The sequence below is a fragment of the Tasmannia lanceolata genome, unplaced genomic scaffold (assembly GCF_043159265.1).
Source record: "Tasmannia lanceolata isolate RefF3 unplaced genomic scaffold, GAP_Taslan_0.1 ptg000016l, whole genome shotgun sequence".
Taxonomy (NCBI): Eukaryota; Viridiplantae; Streptophyta; class Magnoliopsida; order Canellales; family Winteraceae; genus Tasmannia; species Tasmannia lanceolata.
This window is the reverse complement of record NW_027518693.1, coordinates 2,464,319-2,480,672: the sequence shown is the minus strand read 5'-3', so window position 1 is coordinate 2,480,672 and position 16,354 is coordinate 2,464,319. Positions and strand designations below refer to the sequence as shown.

The 16,354-nt window shown below is 40.2% G+C and overlaps 1 protein-coding gene and 1 pseudogene across 1 annotated transcript; both read left to right on the top strand.

Moving 5' to 3' along the window:
• The first annotated feature begins 223 nt into the window (after positions 1–223).
• On the top strand, positions 224–2,092 carry LOC143848878 (UDP-glycosyltransferase 91C1 pseudogene; annotated as a pseudogene).
• Positions 2,093–9,820: 7,728 nt separating this feature from the next.
• LOC143848493 (uncharacterized) lies at positions 9,821–11,021 on the top strand. Its single transcript, XM_077357448.1, has one exon. It carries the CDS (start codon positions 9,905–9,907, stop codon positions 10,892–10,894), a length of 990 nt encoding a protein of 329 aa, XP_077213563.1. The 5' UTR covers positions 9,821–9,904; the 3' UTR covers positions 10,895–11,021.
• The last annotated feature ends 5,333 nt before the right edge of the window (positions 11,022–16,354 follow it).

The window sequence follows — 16,354 nt, the reverse complement described above, 5'->3', positions numbered from 1 at the left end:
GCTAGTTAGGTTTCACACCAAATTGGCAAATTGCAAACTGAAATTTTAAGGAAAAAACCCCAGAAAGCCTCTTTTTTACTGACTATTGTGATAATTATTCTGACTGTAGTAGATCGATTTATGGAACATGGACCATTCGATTATAAAACAAAGCAACGCAAATTCAATGGAGAGTAAACTTATCAGGTGTTCACTCTTTTTAATTTATACCCAGTTACAAAATAAGGCAGGCAGTTGGCCATGTGAAGCCTTCATGCCACATAACCTTCATTAAATTCCTCCGTGTGAAGCCTCCTTAACAATAGTGGTTTCATCTAGTCAAAAAAAAGATGGAAGGAGAAGAAGGGCTTCATGTTGTCATGGTTCCCTGGTTAGCCTTCGGCCACGTGATACCCTTCTTGGAGCTCTCCAAGTGCTTAGCCAAAAGAGGTCACTTTGTTTCCTTCGCTTCCACACCGAGAAACATCGAAAGGCTGCCAAAAATCCCTCCAGAACTGTCCCACAAGATACATCTTGTGGGACTTCCCTTGCCTCGCGTGGTCGGCTTGCCCGATCATGCCGAGGCCACAAGGGATGTCCCATTGGACAAGGTTGAGTACCTACACAAGTTCCAGGACCAGATGGAAGGACCCTTTTCCACCTTCTTGAAAAAAACATCATCCTTGCCAAATTGGATTTTCCTAGACTTTGGCCCTTATTGGGCCACACGTGTTGCCGCGAAGTTTGGTATTCCTTGTGGATTCTTCAGTGTTGTTAGTGCGGCCACAATGGGCTTCACATGCGCCCCATCAGATATGGTGGGGCATGGTGACACTGGGACGACGTTGCCAGAGCACTGCACCGTGGAACCACCGTTCTCTACCAATGTGGCCTTCCGCCACCACGAGGCCGTGCATATATGCAACTCTATGCAGGAGAACATTTCCGGGGTGACAACAGGTGATCGGGCTGGGATTGCCCTCCAACAGTCTCACTTTCTAGCATTGCGGAGCTGTCCCGAACATGAATCCGAATGGCTTAAACTACTCGAGCAGAACCTCAAGAAGCCAATTCTTCCAGTTGGCATGCTCCCTCCCTCTACTACACAAGTAGATGCTAGTAATGGAGAAGGAAATTGGGTAGGAGAGAAATGGCTAAACGAACAACCAGAAGTATCTGCAGTGTATGTTGCATTTGGAAGCGAATTGATACTAAGTAAAGAACAAGTACATGAGTTAGCCTTTGGGTTGGAGTTATCTGAGTTGCCCTTTATGTGGGCCCTTCGGATGAGGCAGGGCGATGATCTAGAGGAGTTGTTGCCCGCGGGGTTCGAAGAACGGACCAAGGGTCGTGGAGTCATCTGCAAGGGCTGGGTTCCTCAGCCGATAATTTGGCGCACTCGTCGGTTGGGGGCTTTTTGGCTCATGGCCGTTGCGGTTCAGTCATTGAGGGTCTTGGGTCTGGCAAGCCCCTTATACTCGTACCCTTTATAGGGGACCAAGGGCTGAATACACGAGTTGTAGAAGAGAAGAAGGTTGGCATAGCAGTGCCAGGGAACAACAATGACGAGTCTTTTACGAGGGATGCCATTGCCGAGTCGATAAAGTTTGTTATGGTGGAAGCTAAGGCTGACCCGTTGAGAGCCAAAGCTAGAGAGATGGAAGAGGTTTTTGGTGCAAAGGGGCACCACGATCGGTACCTAGATGAGTTTGTTGGGTTCCTCAAAGCGTGGGGTCCTCCAAGTCAACCTAGCTAGACTAATGTTGCTAAAAGGTTGCCTTTTCACTTTTGGCCGAGGATAATTTGCTTTTGTTTGAAAGTTGGATGCAATGTCACGGTTGAAGCTAAGGTTGAACCGTTGCGAGTCAAAGCTAGTGAGATGGTTGAGCTTTTTGGTGCCAAGGGGCATCACTATTGGTACCTTGATGAGTTTGTTGTGTTCCACAAAGCCCATCGATACAAAAAGGGGCCCTCCAAGTCAACGTAACTAATGCTTTTAAAAGACAGCCTTTTCACTGTTGGGCACCAATCTTTCGGTTTTGTTTGAAAGTTGTATGCCTGTCATTTGACTTGTTTTTGTTTGTTTTGAATGAACTGCATTCATTACGTTGTGTCAACGACCATTTAGTAAAGATGATACATTTGAAATGCTGTTGAGAATTTTGATGCCGGTTCTTATGAAGGTTTTGATCTCTTGATCATCCGCAGTGATGAATGGTTGATTTGTGCAAATTCTGATACGTATATGTTGTAGTGTACAGGAGGTAGTTGCAAGGTCGTTATTGTGGGTATGTGTTTTAGAGTTATGGGTGGTAGTTATTGCCTATTGTGAGAAATTTATAGCACAAAGGAAACTTTGTTATAGGAGAATCATGGTTCCTATTGAGTTGAGCCATCAAGAAGTTCAGTTGCCTCGAATCAACCACTTTCTTCCTCTTTTCTATCTTTTTGTTTTGTTTATTTTTGTTACGGCCAATTAGGCATGTGACAAGTTCCTTTGAGGTTATTTAAGCAGGTTGATTATTTGGGTTTGTTCTTGTTTCCTCGGTTGACGGCGTGACTGCAATAGAGTGGTGTATGGTATGTGATGAGTGCGCGAATTTCTATCCCTTGGGATTGGATTTCAAGCGATTAAAAAGAAAAGTGTAACATCACTTCTTACTTGGGGTCTAATGCCTTAGACAAAAAAGACTTCTTCTAGAATGACACGATGCCAGAAGTGGCAACTTTGAATGTGAATACACGCATAATGTGAACGACATGTCGACGCACTGAGAATGTGAACGGCCAGCGTTAACGTCAATGCGCGTAGAATGCAAATGATGGCATCGATGCAACAGATTGCAAATGACTCAAGATCGACAGATATTCGATTAATTCTTTAAAAAACAACATAAACCGACACCCGTGCGAGGGATACGGAATTAAAGAGAAATGCTCACCGGAGAAGATGAATCCATTCCATCGTATCGTTAATTAAGGAGATAAACTACAGCTATTGAAAAGTAAAGGCATAATGTGGAAAAGTAAGAATAAATATAATCCCTGATGTAGTCATCTCTTTTTATAGTTTTCATCTGTAACTGTTTATGGCAGTTTTTCCAGCAGCAACTTCCTCTAAGACATGTTTAAACAATAAAGTTTTTGGTCTCACCAATGTTTAGAGAGAGAGAGAGAGAGAGAGAGAGAAGAGAATGGGGGAATATCACTGCCCTTTTCAAAATAAGGAAACTTACAGTGAACATTTCTTGTAGGTGTCCGTTTGGTGGTGGGTCCGATCCAGAATGATTAAACGTTACGAAACAGTGATGATTAATGGACGGGCAGGATCCCATCCCATACCATCACATGAATTATAATGTGGGGGACAATGCCCACCAAGCTGTCACCCACTACCCCCCGCAAAAAGACATCATACATACGTAACAAAAGTTCCGTGTGTTGTTCCCACGCAAAGACGAAGGGAAGAGAGGCGTATATACGGAGATTCTGGTGTATGGCCTTTACTGTCCCGATCGAGGGGTATATAGTGCAATGACCACAACCATTCAAGATTCTCCGATTGTTGTCGTCATGAAGCCTGATGGGAGACGTGGATCTCGTTTTCTTCGAATACGTGTCCGTATCTTATTCGCACCCGACCCATCCCCTCGTGCTTTATCCAGTGTGTCTGTCAAATTTATTCGCGTATCTTTCCTTGTCCCTCTCCTCTCTCCAGGGGGCGATATTTTTATGGGTAAGGTAATGATAAATTCGCACCCCCTTTAGGATAATTCGCACCCCTGTTAAAGTGAATTTTGGCCGACTTTAACGTTAAGAGTAGGGGTGCAACTCGGATCGGGTCTAATTTTTTTAGAGAAAAACCCAAGATTCCTAAACCCAACCCTACCCAAGATAGTTTCTCAGGTTGGGTCGGGTCTGGTTTTCATTTTTTAGCGTAGGATGGTGATTAATTATAAGGATTGTAGGAAAAAAAAAATCTTCACTCCAAAAATTTATATATTTATGTCATCAAGTCTATAACTTTAAGAAGGACACTATATTTTCACATAACAGACATGATAAGAAAGTCAAAGTGCACTCATAGGAGTCGGGTCAAGTTTCGAGTTCTTTTTCTTTAAACCCGATCCTGCCCAAGACCCATGATTTCTAAACTGGACTCTGTTATTTTTGAGTCAGGTCAATGCTGGTCAGGTAAAACCCGACCCGAGTTGCAACCCTAATTAAGAGGGGTGGGATTTATCCTACAGGGGAGTGAATTTATCATGGTGCTTTTTTTTTTTCTCTTCCTTTCTCAGAATAATCCTTCTTTCTTTGCTTTTTTTATTTCATCCCGAATAAACAAAAATTATTATTAAAAGGTTAAAGGGGCTGTGATGACGTGGCCATTCTAAAAAGGTAGGACCTACTTCAGAAGAGGACAGAAAAAGAAGGAATATTATTTTAGGATTGTGCATATCACATGATTGACGGTTCTTTCTGATAACAGTAAACTAATTGACGGATGACTGACAACAGCGTATGACTCTCTATGCACTTGAATTGATAGTTTTAAGGGGCTTTTGCAAGAAGAGTAAGCTACCATGCAATATTTGCAAAAAAAAATACTAACATAGTTTGCAAATTTGCAAGAAGGGGAATGGCATTTGGCCATATTTACAAATTAGTTTATTTTAAAACTGGGATTTTTATATGGTATAAACCCATTTAGTTCATTATTTTCAAAATGTAGTGTATGGCCCACACCATAGGATGATCCAAATCTTCCATCTGATGGGCCACAAATCAAATAGTGCTTGAAAAATCATTTCCATAATGCTCTTATCGTTTAGGTGTTGATAGAATTTTAACACCACTACAAGTTACTAATTTAGGCTCCCTCACTTATCCATCTTCTGTTACGTGCCTAATTGGCAGTAACAGAAATAAACAAGAAAGAGAGAGAAAACGATGAGGAAATAGGTTGATTCAAGACAACCGGACCTCCTAGAAGTTCAACTCGAGAGGAACCATGACACTCCTCAAAACAAAGTTTCCTTTGCTGTAAAAATTCTCTTCTTCCTTTCAGTTTCATTGAAATACAATTATTAAATACAAGAATAAAAGTTGTGGCACATCACTACCCACTTACATAACCCATAGGAAATAATAACACCCACAACCTAAACACATACAACCCATAACCACATACTTAATAACTACATTCTAACTAACACCACTAACACGAACGTCATCATCTTCTTCTTATATCTTGCCATGAAGAGAAGGACAAAATAGCTTGGAGAAAAGAAAAGATCTACAGATTCATCAACATCACTGTTAGTATTTTTAAATCAAAATTAGAATTGAAAAGTCAAAGATACTATTCATTTGTATTTAATATTTAGAGGGAAGATTCAAATTAAAGTTTCCCTCTCTTATTTAGAAGGCAAAAGTCTTTTGCTTGAATGGGGACTCGAACTCAAGACCTCGATGTGTGTGAACATTGTGCTCTCTAAACCAAGGCAAAATAAATAGTCCCACATGGGAGCTTGAGAGAAATTTTCTCATCCATATAAGATGGAGATTTGGAGAAAGGCTTGAGCCTTCAAGGGGCTTTAGAATTTGTTGGATCTTGGGCTTTTAGAAGAGCACAAGCCCATGTGTAAAACACACACGCGCGCGCACCTTGACTGGCCGGGCCGGGCCGTGGCCCGGGTGTGGGTTTGGGTTTAAATGAAAAAAGTTATTTTTATTGCAAAAAACCGTTTTGATTTTTACCCTTTGGATGGACAAACCACCTTAATTGCAAATAACTGTTTAAAATCTCAACGGTCACAAAAATGACTGTTGGGAGGAAAAAACGTTACTGGCCTTTAAGGATGTGTCTTAATGGTGGCTCTCCCCAACAGACACTTTCAGGTCTATAAAAGGGGACGAGACATATTGTTTTAGACAGAAAAAAATACACATATGTTTTGCACTCAAGGCTTTCTGTTCGGTTCTCCTCCTTCCTTCCATTCCTTCTGAGCACAGTTCCATTGGTGATTCTGGGTGGACCAGTCAGCGACTGCACGTGGACTGGGGCCAATTTCGACTGTTTTATCTTGGAGCGTCGGTTCGCAAATCCCGGTTGCACCGGTAGGGGCGGATACGATTCTTAAGGAGAGTGACCAGTGGCACGACTCAGCCTTATTCTTTTCAATCCGATTTCCAAAGGGTTTTCAACCAAACAGATAAGTTTTATTTTATTTCTGATTTCCAAACAAAAAGAGTTTTCATTTCAAGTTGCAGATTTTTTGGGTTTGAATAAACGATAGATCAGATCTCTATACAAGAAATCTCAACAGTGTTGTCCACCTACAGGTACGATCTATTCTTTATGATTTCCCATGCACCTTTTTTATAATATGAGCAGCCCTTTTTGGGAAATATCGTGTGGAAGAAGTTGTTGATGTATTTTGGGTAGTGTGTGTGAGCAAGTGGGAATCGGGGTTTCTAGTGCATCGACTACTAGAGTTAAAAGGAAGCAGAAGAACCGTATGCTTATCTTTCCATTACGTCCTCATCTTTTTCTTTATTACTCTCTCAGCAGTTTACTGTGCTAAAAGCATCTGGGATATTTGTATGTGTACATATTCCCTTGGTTTTTTGTGCTAAAAGGACCCTGACCTCCTCTTTATACGTTGCTTACTTTAAAAAGCTTTTCAGAAGAGATTTTCTGGTGAGAAAAAGGGGGAATTTTACCGTCACCTTTTTTATTGTTTACTGTGTGACGCATCGGTGCTCACAGTCCTGCATATTCGATTCAGATTTCAGACACGATCGATTTGTTCGCACATTATTTTATATATTAAAACGGCTTTACACATAACATGATCCAAACACTCCATTTTATGGTTGTGCATAAAAAATCCTAGCCCTCCAATCGACAGAGCTATTCTGTATTATGGAATCCTTTTTATAGATCTGAGGGTTGAGATCATCCTGTAAAAATAATTTTTTGGGGGCCAATCAAATGGACGGTTTGGACCATTCTAACAAATACCCATTTATGAGAAGTAAAATTTTGCAATACTAAACTAAAATCTTAATCGTAAAGGAGAGGAATGATAGATACAAGGAGCCCTTGCATAAAGGGCCGCAAAAGGGCTCGTGATTGGATCCACGTCATCAAATGTAACTGATTTTTCTTTTTCAGACAATTTTAAAATGTAACTGAAAATGATGTGGATCCAATGAAGGGCCCTTTTGCCGCTCTTTATGCAAGGGCTCCCTTGTATCTATCATTGCTCCATAAGGCTTTGTTCACTTCTTTTCCCTAACAAGACCTTGACAAGACAGAATTTTTGTGTTCACTTCTTTTCCGGGGAAAGATATTATCAGATGTGGAATTTCTTATTTAAAAGCTGAAAATGACTTGGAAATTGACTTTTTCCCTGTTACTCGAGATTTGGTTTTCGATTAAATATATCGGAAAGAGGCTTTCCAAGGAAAACGAAACCTTTTCCTTGACAGTTTCCCTGGATGCTTGGATTCCTTTTCCTTCTGCCATGTAACCTGTCATTTCCTTTCCTTTCCTGGGAAAAGAAGTGAGGCTCTGTTAAACAGTCTCTTTTTCCCTGACAAGACCTTGACAAGACAGAATTTCTGTGTTCACTTCTTTTCCAAGGAAAACTATTATCAGATGTGGAATTTCTTATTTAAAGGCTAAAAATGACGTGGAAATTGACTTTTTCCCTGTTACTTGAAATTTGCTTGCCGATTAAATATATCGGAAAGAGGCTTTCCATGGAAAACGAGGCCTTTTCCTCTTCATTCCTTTCCCTTCTGCCATGTCACCTGGAAAGGAAAGGAAAACGAAATCCTTTCCTTTCCTTTCCGGGGAAAAGAAGTGAACATAGCCTAAAGGAATATGGATAGATTTTCCGGTAGTTACTCATTTGTTTGAAGATTCTTTCCTTATTAAATAAGGTTATTCGTAGGCGTCGGTTTCTTTACCAACTCAAGAGTTCTTTCTGTATTGAAAATCTTTGCCTATTAATATTATCTAGCATGGTCTCCCGGCTAATCAATTTTTATATTTCATGCTGTCCCGAAGAGTACTTTCCATTCATTGCTTTCGGTTTAAGCAAATTTCATGTTTGTAGTGGTGATAATTTAGAGGATATCTAGCGTCACTCTCGCATCTTTACACTGGAACCACTTAAACTATGACCCACCACATCAATGATTAGTCTGAGAGCGAAACATGTGCTAATTGTTAGGTGGGGCCCGTGAGACTACAAAAGTTGTAATTGTGGGGCGAGTTTGATTAGCATTTCTTCATAAATTTAGTGAGAGAATAAGCCATGAGAAGCATTGTAATCAGACCCACATGAAGATACTATCACCTTCGGTTTTTTATTTTGAGCCCAAATTCGATTACTGGAGGGATTGATTTTGAGTCCAAAACTGATTATTGAATTCAAAATTGCATTGAATTTTGAGTCCAATAATTAGTTTTGGACATGAAATTCGAAACGAACAGGGGAATCATTCAATTAGAATTGAAGATTTGCCACCAATTGATCAAATGGTTATGATTGCCCAATCTTGATGATATTCACAGTTTCACACTATAGAATATATACCCTAAGCCCACTCAAAGGGACGGTGTCTCATGCTGACATCACCTGATATGTTCCTGGAAGTCTGGAACACTTTGATTCTTTTCAAAGAGTTTTTATATGGTGTAAGGCCTTACAACGATACAGTAGGGGTACCACCCTTGATATTTGATCCAACAGCAGCTTACTTTTTGAGAAGCTACTGTTGGATCAAATATCAAGGTTGGTACTTCCACCGAGAGCCTTATTGTTGTAAGGCCATATAATTTCTCTTTTTCCAAAAAGGGTGTCTTAATAGGGGTGTCAATTCGATCCAGACGGTCCGATGGATCGTCCGAATCCGAACGTTAATGAACGGGATCTAAACATATGAACAGGATCCATGGGCATATTTCGGATCATCAAATCTGGGATCCGAAAAATTTTGGATTGTGTATGGGCACGCCATAGATGCCTATCGGATAGTCACGATCCGAAATGGTTTATAAAAAATACCCTCTATATTTTGTTAGTGCTAACCGTTCCATGAAGGGTATTTTGGTCAAAACCCCTCTTATCACTAATGAATCAGATGGGAATGCGATTTCACTCATTTCAGTCGTTTCATTTCATAATTTCACAAAGGAAAAGAGAGAGGGGTTTTGTTCTTTATGCATCATATTCTTTGATAATAGTTGTACATTATATTTGTGTATGTAATTTTGATTAGTTTCATTGTTTACAAGCATTACTATACACATAGATAAATTTTTAATTTATGTGAAGAAAATGCATAGAGACATACTAATAGTGGAATGCCATTCTGTCTCTTTTTAAAAAAATTAATTGTTTACTTAGCTTAGCAGGACATAATAGGACACTCCGATGGACTGTCCGAATTAAAATAGATCGTGATCATGACTTGGAAAGTAGGATCCGAAGAACAATCCGACTCCAACCCGACCGATAAGGAATTTGAATGGATTGTGACTGTGACATAGGTGGATCCGACCGAAGTGGATCCGTTGACACCCCTATGTCTTAATAAGAGAAATTATATGGTGCCCGACCGTGGGCAGCTGTTGGATTTGATCGTACTTGACGGTCGGGCATCATATAAAAACTCGTCTTAATAAAATTAAAAACATAGGGGCAAAGCTCTATACTTTGGAGTTTGGGAAGAGTGGTGTGGTGGGCCCATATGGACGCGGTTCCTATGGCTTTTTGGCCACTATAAATACCACCACTCTCTCCTTTCTCTTCTTATCTCAAAACATATTCTCTTCCAAAAAACCAAACAAGAGAGGGACTCTCTCTCTCTGCTCTCTTGTCTGAGGTAATACACAGAACCTGTGTTTATGCACTTAATCAACATGGAGAGAACGAGAGTACCTTCCCAACACTTAAAGAAGGTAGCATCTTGTCAAGAATTCTCGACTGTTGATTATCCTCCCCGAGATTCATCTTCCTCCTCATCAGAAGATGAAAAGGAAGAACAAAAAATAGAGAAATTTGATATGTGGAGTTCGATTCTTTCAAAGAAGGACCCAGACTCGAAAACCCATTCTTCTTACATTCACCCTCTTGTGAAAAGGTCTTCCAGCTCACTGAGCAAGAAAAGCCTGGAAATCTGCACAGAAAACCTCGGATCCGAAACAGGGTCCGAAGGGTTCTCTTCCAGTCCGGATGATCTCGACCACTCATCTTCAGAAATAGACGAACAAGTAGTAGAAAGAGTGGAAAAATATGGTAATAATTACCATGGGTCGATAATTAAAAAATCGCCCCCTCGTTCATTCCCTCCTCCTTTACCTTCCCTCTCTCTTCACATGAAGAGGCATAGAGAGGAAGGCCACCTTGTTCTTGAAGCTGTCCCTGTCCGGGCCCACAAAATATTCCATGCCCAACGCCATGAAGGACGCCTCGTTCTCACTTTTGCCGAGAAAGAAGAAAAAGAAGAAGAACGAGGGGGAATTGTTTTACCCCAAGAAGTGAAGGTAGCAGTAGATAGGGGAATTGTTTTACCCCAGTTCATGGGTGGTCTGATTTTGATGAATCGGAATCGGAATCGGAATCCATATCTGGAGGTGGAGAAGGAAAAGGTGGAGGAGAATGTGGTGGGGCCTAGGAGGGTGGGCCCCACTTCTGCTAAATTATTGTCGAATGTGAATGCATACGAGGGCTATAGAAAGGTGGTATTTTCGAAGAAGGAGTGGTCTAAAAGAGAGAATGATGTGGGTCCACTTGTCCCGGTGAGAAGGTGCAATGAGCCGCGTAGAACACGATTTGGGAGGAGTCTTTTTGTATTCCCACTTCATAATTTAATAATCACTCCCCCTACCTCCTAAGATTATTCTAATCTCAATTAATTAATAATTAGTCTAATGTCTTATTAATGAAGTGATTGAGAGAGAAGAAAGAGGGATGGATGTACGAGATAGATCTTTTTCAATTAATTTAATCATTATAGTGCCATGACCTAGTACTAAATCGAGATTTTGGATTCTTAAATTGGATTGCATGGGACTTCCTGTCACCTCTATGGCCGCCCTTGTGGATTTAATCGAATGCTTTTTGCAATTTTCTTCTTCTTCTTCTTATGTTTGATTGTTTGGGTGGGTGGGGTGAGAGTGACCTGCTCAATCATGCATGCACGCCCCCATAAATTTGGGTCTCTTCTAATTCACTTTCTTTTCCCTTTTAAAGCCAACCCAGTCAAGAAATAACAGGCCTCCTTTGTTTTTGTTTTTTAGAATTGATTTTGACTCCGATAAAGATTATTGCATTTGGGCCCATATGTTTTGGATTTTGGGAATTGGTTTTAAGTTCCAACATTATTATTCCAATATCTTTTCGGACTCCTTGGGGCATGTTCGGCAACCATTCTCCATCCTCATTCTTCCATGCGAGTGAAGAATGAGAAATCTCAAAAATGTTTTAAAAGAAGTTTGTCAATTGGCCCCGTTTTGCCCATTCCCATCGTTTAATTTTTTGAGACTAAATGATGTGGATTAATGAGATTTTCGGAAGCTGTTCCGATCCGCTTCGGAAAACTCTCATCATCATCCCATTTCCTCCCGATGAATGTTAAGGTTTCCCCAACACGCCCTTAGGCTCTATTTGTTCTGGATTTTGAGAATCGAATGTGAGTCCAAAATTGATAATATGACTCAAAATTAAACATAAAATTGAGTCCAATAATCAGTTTTGGACTCCAAATCGGTCCTTGAAATCCAAAACAAACAAGGCCTTAATTTTGGGCTGGATAATTATATTTTGACTCAAAATCGATTGCCAAAATTCAAAACGAAAAGGACTGTGTCCCTATTGAAACCCTTCATCTGGGGGTACTTACTCGAGATGGGCCACATAAAAATCTTTCCTAAAACATGATCCTAACTAAGGGTGTTCATTATTCGGTTAAAACCGAATAACCGGTTCGGTTCGGTTTTTTTCCGTTTCGGTTCGGATTCAGTTTTTTTTTTGGGAAATTCGGTTATTCGGTTTCGGTTATCTCAAAAAAATCAGTTAACCGAAATAACCGAAATAATGATAAAAACCATTATTTTTTCAAAAAAAAGTGCTATATGGACACTCCCTAGGATGATCAAAACCATCCATTTGATTGATCACAACTTAATTAGGTTGTGCTCAAAAAATCATTTCTATTGGATGATCCTAGCCCTCTGATCGAAACTAAGATTTTGCTTTTTTCCCTCTTTTTCTCCCACTATTCGGTTATAACCGAATAACCGAAGAATAATTAATCGGTTCGGTTTCAAATTTCGGTTATCAAATTTCGCTTATTTCGGTTCGGTTATAACCGAATAACCACGCCTAATCCTAACCACCAACAGATTGTATCATCTAAGAAAAAAAAAAGGAAAGGGTGCAAACACTTCATAAATAGGAGGTCAGGATTGTCGGATGAAGAAATTATCTATCATCTGGCCCATCCATTGTGGGGCCCAGTAGATGAATGATTTAGATAACAAAATTGGTGAATGGCTTGCTAATGGACGATCAAAAATTAAGAAAAAATGAATAACAATCATTTAGGTGGATAGAAGTATTTGGACGGAGTGGTATATACATGTCATATTGTTTGGGGCCCTCCGATGTAGAGTCTAAATCATGCTGACACAGGGTGGATAACGATTGTCAGCCTCTAATGATTCATAGGGAAAAAGGCATGGAAAGAAAATCCCGGAAATCGTGCTGACCTCTTTCTCTTTTTTAAAATCGTTCGAAGAAGACCATCCATTCTAATCCGTACCACAGTGCTCGAATCATCCCGGTAAGAAAAATATGGAATTTACATCACCTCAATCACTTTTCCTGTCTAAGGGGAGTGATTTCTTTGTGTCCTTGGAAAGACTTTTCCATCTCCACTCAAGAGAGGCTAATCGGCTACTCCATTTCTAGCACGGCCTATGAATTAGGTCCGGTCGATCATCAACTAAGGGCCTAAGACAACCCACATGAGAGACTCATCTACTCCGCTCACTGGGCCTTACGTACACCACTAATCACACCCCCACACTATGCTAGTCGTCCACCAGGCCCATCTCCTTCCAATGTCCCCAATGCATATGCCATGCAACTGATAAAAGCACCCTTTAGAAATCAATTTGATTATACAAAAATAATACATATAATTATAAGTTGGAAAACAAATACAAGTGGGTGTATGCAATCTGTGTGAGAGGCTTGTCACCCGATGATCTTCACTTCAGATCATCACGGATTACCGATCGATGGCTCATGGCCACACTATTCAATCTAGAAATCAGCCTTTTCACTGTTTTTATGGAGGGCTGAAAGTAAACTCACAAAAACACATGTCATTTAATCTCATAACAGCCTCCGGTATGTCTTGGAGTTGGCTCAGTCGATCAATGATTCTACTCACTTGACACGAGTGCCTGTAAATTGTGGGCCCTCGACCAAACAGAATAGTATCCGTCCGAATTATTCCGTGAATGATTCTTGTCCCTTGATCTGAAGGTCTCATTTTAGGACTTTGCCAAAGAGTTTTGCAACTGCTCAGTCACGGACTGGATAAAAAAAATGTTGCCCAATGTTGGCCCGTTAGATCAACTCTCTGATCCATCTTGGCCGTCCAAAATTTGTATATGGTGTGTGGCTGTATAGTCTATTATTTTTCAAAAAAGTACTGTACGGCCCACTCAATATGACTGATCCCAACCGTTCGTTTATTGCTTCACATTGTAAATATATTATGACCCAAAAATCATTTCAATAGGATTATCCTAACCCTCCTATCTTTAGAAGTTTCCATTAGGTGCATTCCCTGTATATATCATAGGGTTAGAATCATCCTATGGAGATGTTTTTTGGCTCACAATCTATTTACGTTGTGGCCCAAAAAATGAACGGTTTGGATCATCCTATTGAGTGGGTTGTACAATAAAACTGGACTATACGGCCAGACAACTTATAAAATCTCGTCTATTTATTCTAGGCAACTGATATTGGCACTACCATGTTTTGATAATGGAATGAACTTATCGTGTTTTAAATTATTTAAACAGCTGTCTAAAATTATAGAAAAGTGTATCTACAACCATCGAGTAGATAACTTATCTACTCCGTCGGCTTAAAATACAGTGGGGGCCTACATTATTTGGCTGATGCAAACCATTCATTTGATGGGCCCTCAAATAGATAAGGTGTGCCCAAAAAATCAGCTTCATAGGATCATAGGAATCCTTCGATTTGTGGAGGTTAAAATGGACGTGTATAAACCTACACAAATCTGTCCATTTTTTACCTCCACATTTTGAAGGGTTAGGATGATCTAAGGATCTGATTTTTTGGGCACACCCTATCTATGTGAGGGCCTCTCAAATGAATGCTTTGGATCATCCAAACAATGTGGGTCCACTATGTTTTGGCAGACAGAGTAGTTATCTACTAGATTGAGTAGAGACACTACCAAGAAGCCCCAAGTAGTCAATTAAAAAAAAGAAAAGCCAAGCTTGTTTTGTGCAATCCTTACTATACTAAAAGCGAGAATCCTATATTTTTGGGCACGTTCTTTCCTGCAATTGCCTTATGCGTCCCGCCTTAATTTCCGTCAAAGTCCCACGTATGTCCTTTTTCACTACTTTTTTTCCGTCATTTCCGCTTCTCATATGCCCTTGCACATGAGTTAAAAAAAGACGCCACCTGTCTCATTTTTATGCCTCTTTTGCCCATAACCTTACTATACTAAAAGCGAGAATCCTATATTTTTAGTAGGGCTGCAACTCGAGCCGGGTTTTACCCGACCCGCATCGACCCGACCCGAAAATAGCCTGGGTTGGGTTCAGGTTTCATGGGTTTCAAGTTGAGCATTCAAAAGCCCGCATGAATCTCGGGTCAAGCCGGGTTTGAAGGGGCCCGACCCGACCCGACCCGAGTTACATAAGTTATAGTATGTACATTTTTTTCTATTGTTAGTTAAAAGTTAAAAGTGAAAACCCACGCACCCACTGTTATTGTATGTGAGTGTAATTTCTGCTTCTATGAGTTGAGTTGATTCAAGTGTTTGATTCAGCATTGTTTGATTGTAATTACAACATTGTTTGATTACAGCATTGTTTGATTCAAGTGTAATGTGAGTGTAATTACATCATTGTTTGATTCAAGTGTACTGTGAGTGTAATTTCTACTTCTATGAGTTGAGTTGCCTTGCCAAACAAGAATTTTCCTTAAAAAATTGCGTCAACGTGAAAAAACCCGACCCGACCCGAGATTTATCATGGGTAGGGCCGGGTTTGGGAATCGTGGCTTTTCCGAAAAAAAACCCGACCCGAGATATTTCTCGGGTAGGGTTGGGTTCTCCAAAACCCGACCCGCCCGACCCGAGTTGCAGCCCTAATTTTTAGGCAAGTTGTTTCCTGCTATTGCCTTATGCGTCCCGCCTTAATTTCCGTCAAAGTCCCACGTATGTCCTTTTTCACTACTTCTTTTTCGTCATTTTCGCTTCTCATAGCCCTTGCACATGAATTAAAAAAAGACGTCACCTGTCTCCTTTTTATGCCTCTTTTGCCCGTAACCTTACTATACTAAAAGCGAGAATCCTATATTTTTCGGCACGTTCTTTTCTACTATTGCCTTATGCGTCCCGCCTTAATTTATGTCAAAGTCCCACGTATGTCCTTTTTCACTACTTCTTTTTCATCATTTCCGCTTTTCATAGCCCTTACACATGAAGTAAAAAAAGATGCCACCTGTCTCCTTTTTATGCCTCTTTTGCCTGTAACCTTACTATACTAAAAGCGAGAATCCTATATTTTTCGGCACGTTCTTTCCTGCTATTGCCTTATGCGTCCCGCCTTAATTTCCGTCAAAGTCCCACGTAAGTCCTTTTTCACTACTTCTTTTTCATCATTTCCGCTTCTCATATGCCCTTGCACATGAGTAGTTAAAAAAAGATGCCACCGGTCTCCTTTTATGCTTCTTTTGCCCGTAATTGTCATAATTTTTTCATTTTCTTTGTACTTTTTCCCGTAATTGTCATATTTTATTACACTCTTTCGGTATTTTTTTTCATAATTTTGCTACTTTGCTTCCATTTTTCCGTAATTTTTCATTTAAAACTTACTACCTGCATGATTATTATTTATTGCTAGCCACCTTTGCACAAATCGTACTTCTACCAATCTTTGCAGCAAATGATGGGCGACAAGCAGACAAGTAGCCTCTGCGAAGGTGGCTAGCAAATCTCTATACAAAAAAAAAAATATCTTCAAAAAAACGTCAAAATTCCGGTTGACCCGTTCAACCCGGCCCGCACGGTC

Bases quoted from the DNA above. Each gene is read 5' to 3' on its own strand.
- LOC143848493 (XM_077357448.1), top strand. From the start codon at position 9,905: ATGCACTTAATCAACATGGAGAGAACGAGAGTACCTTCCCAACACTTA.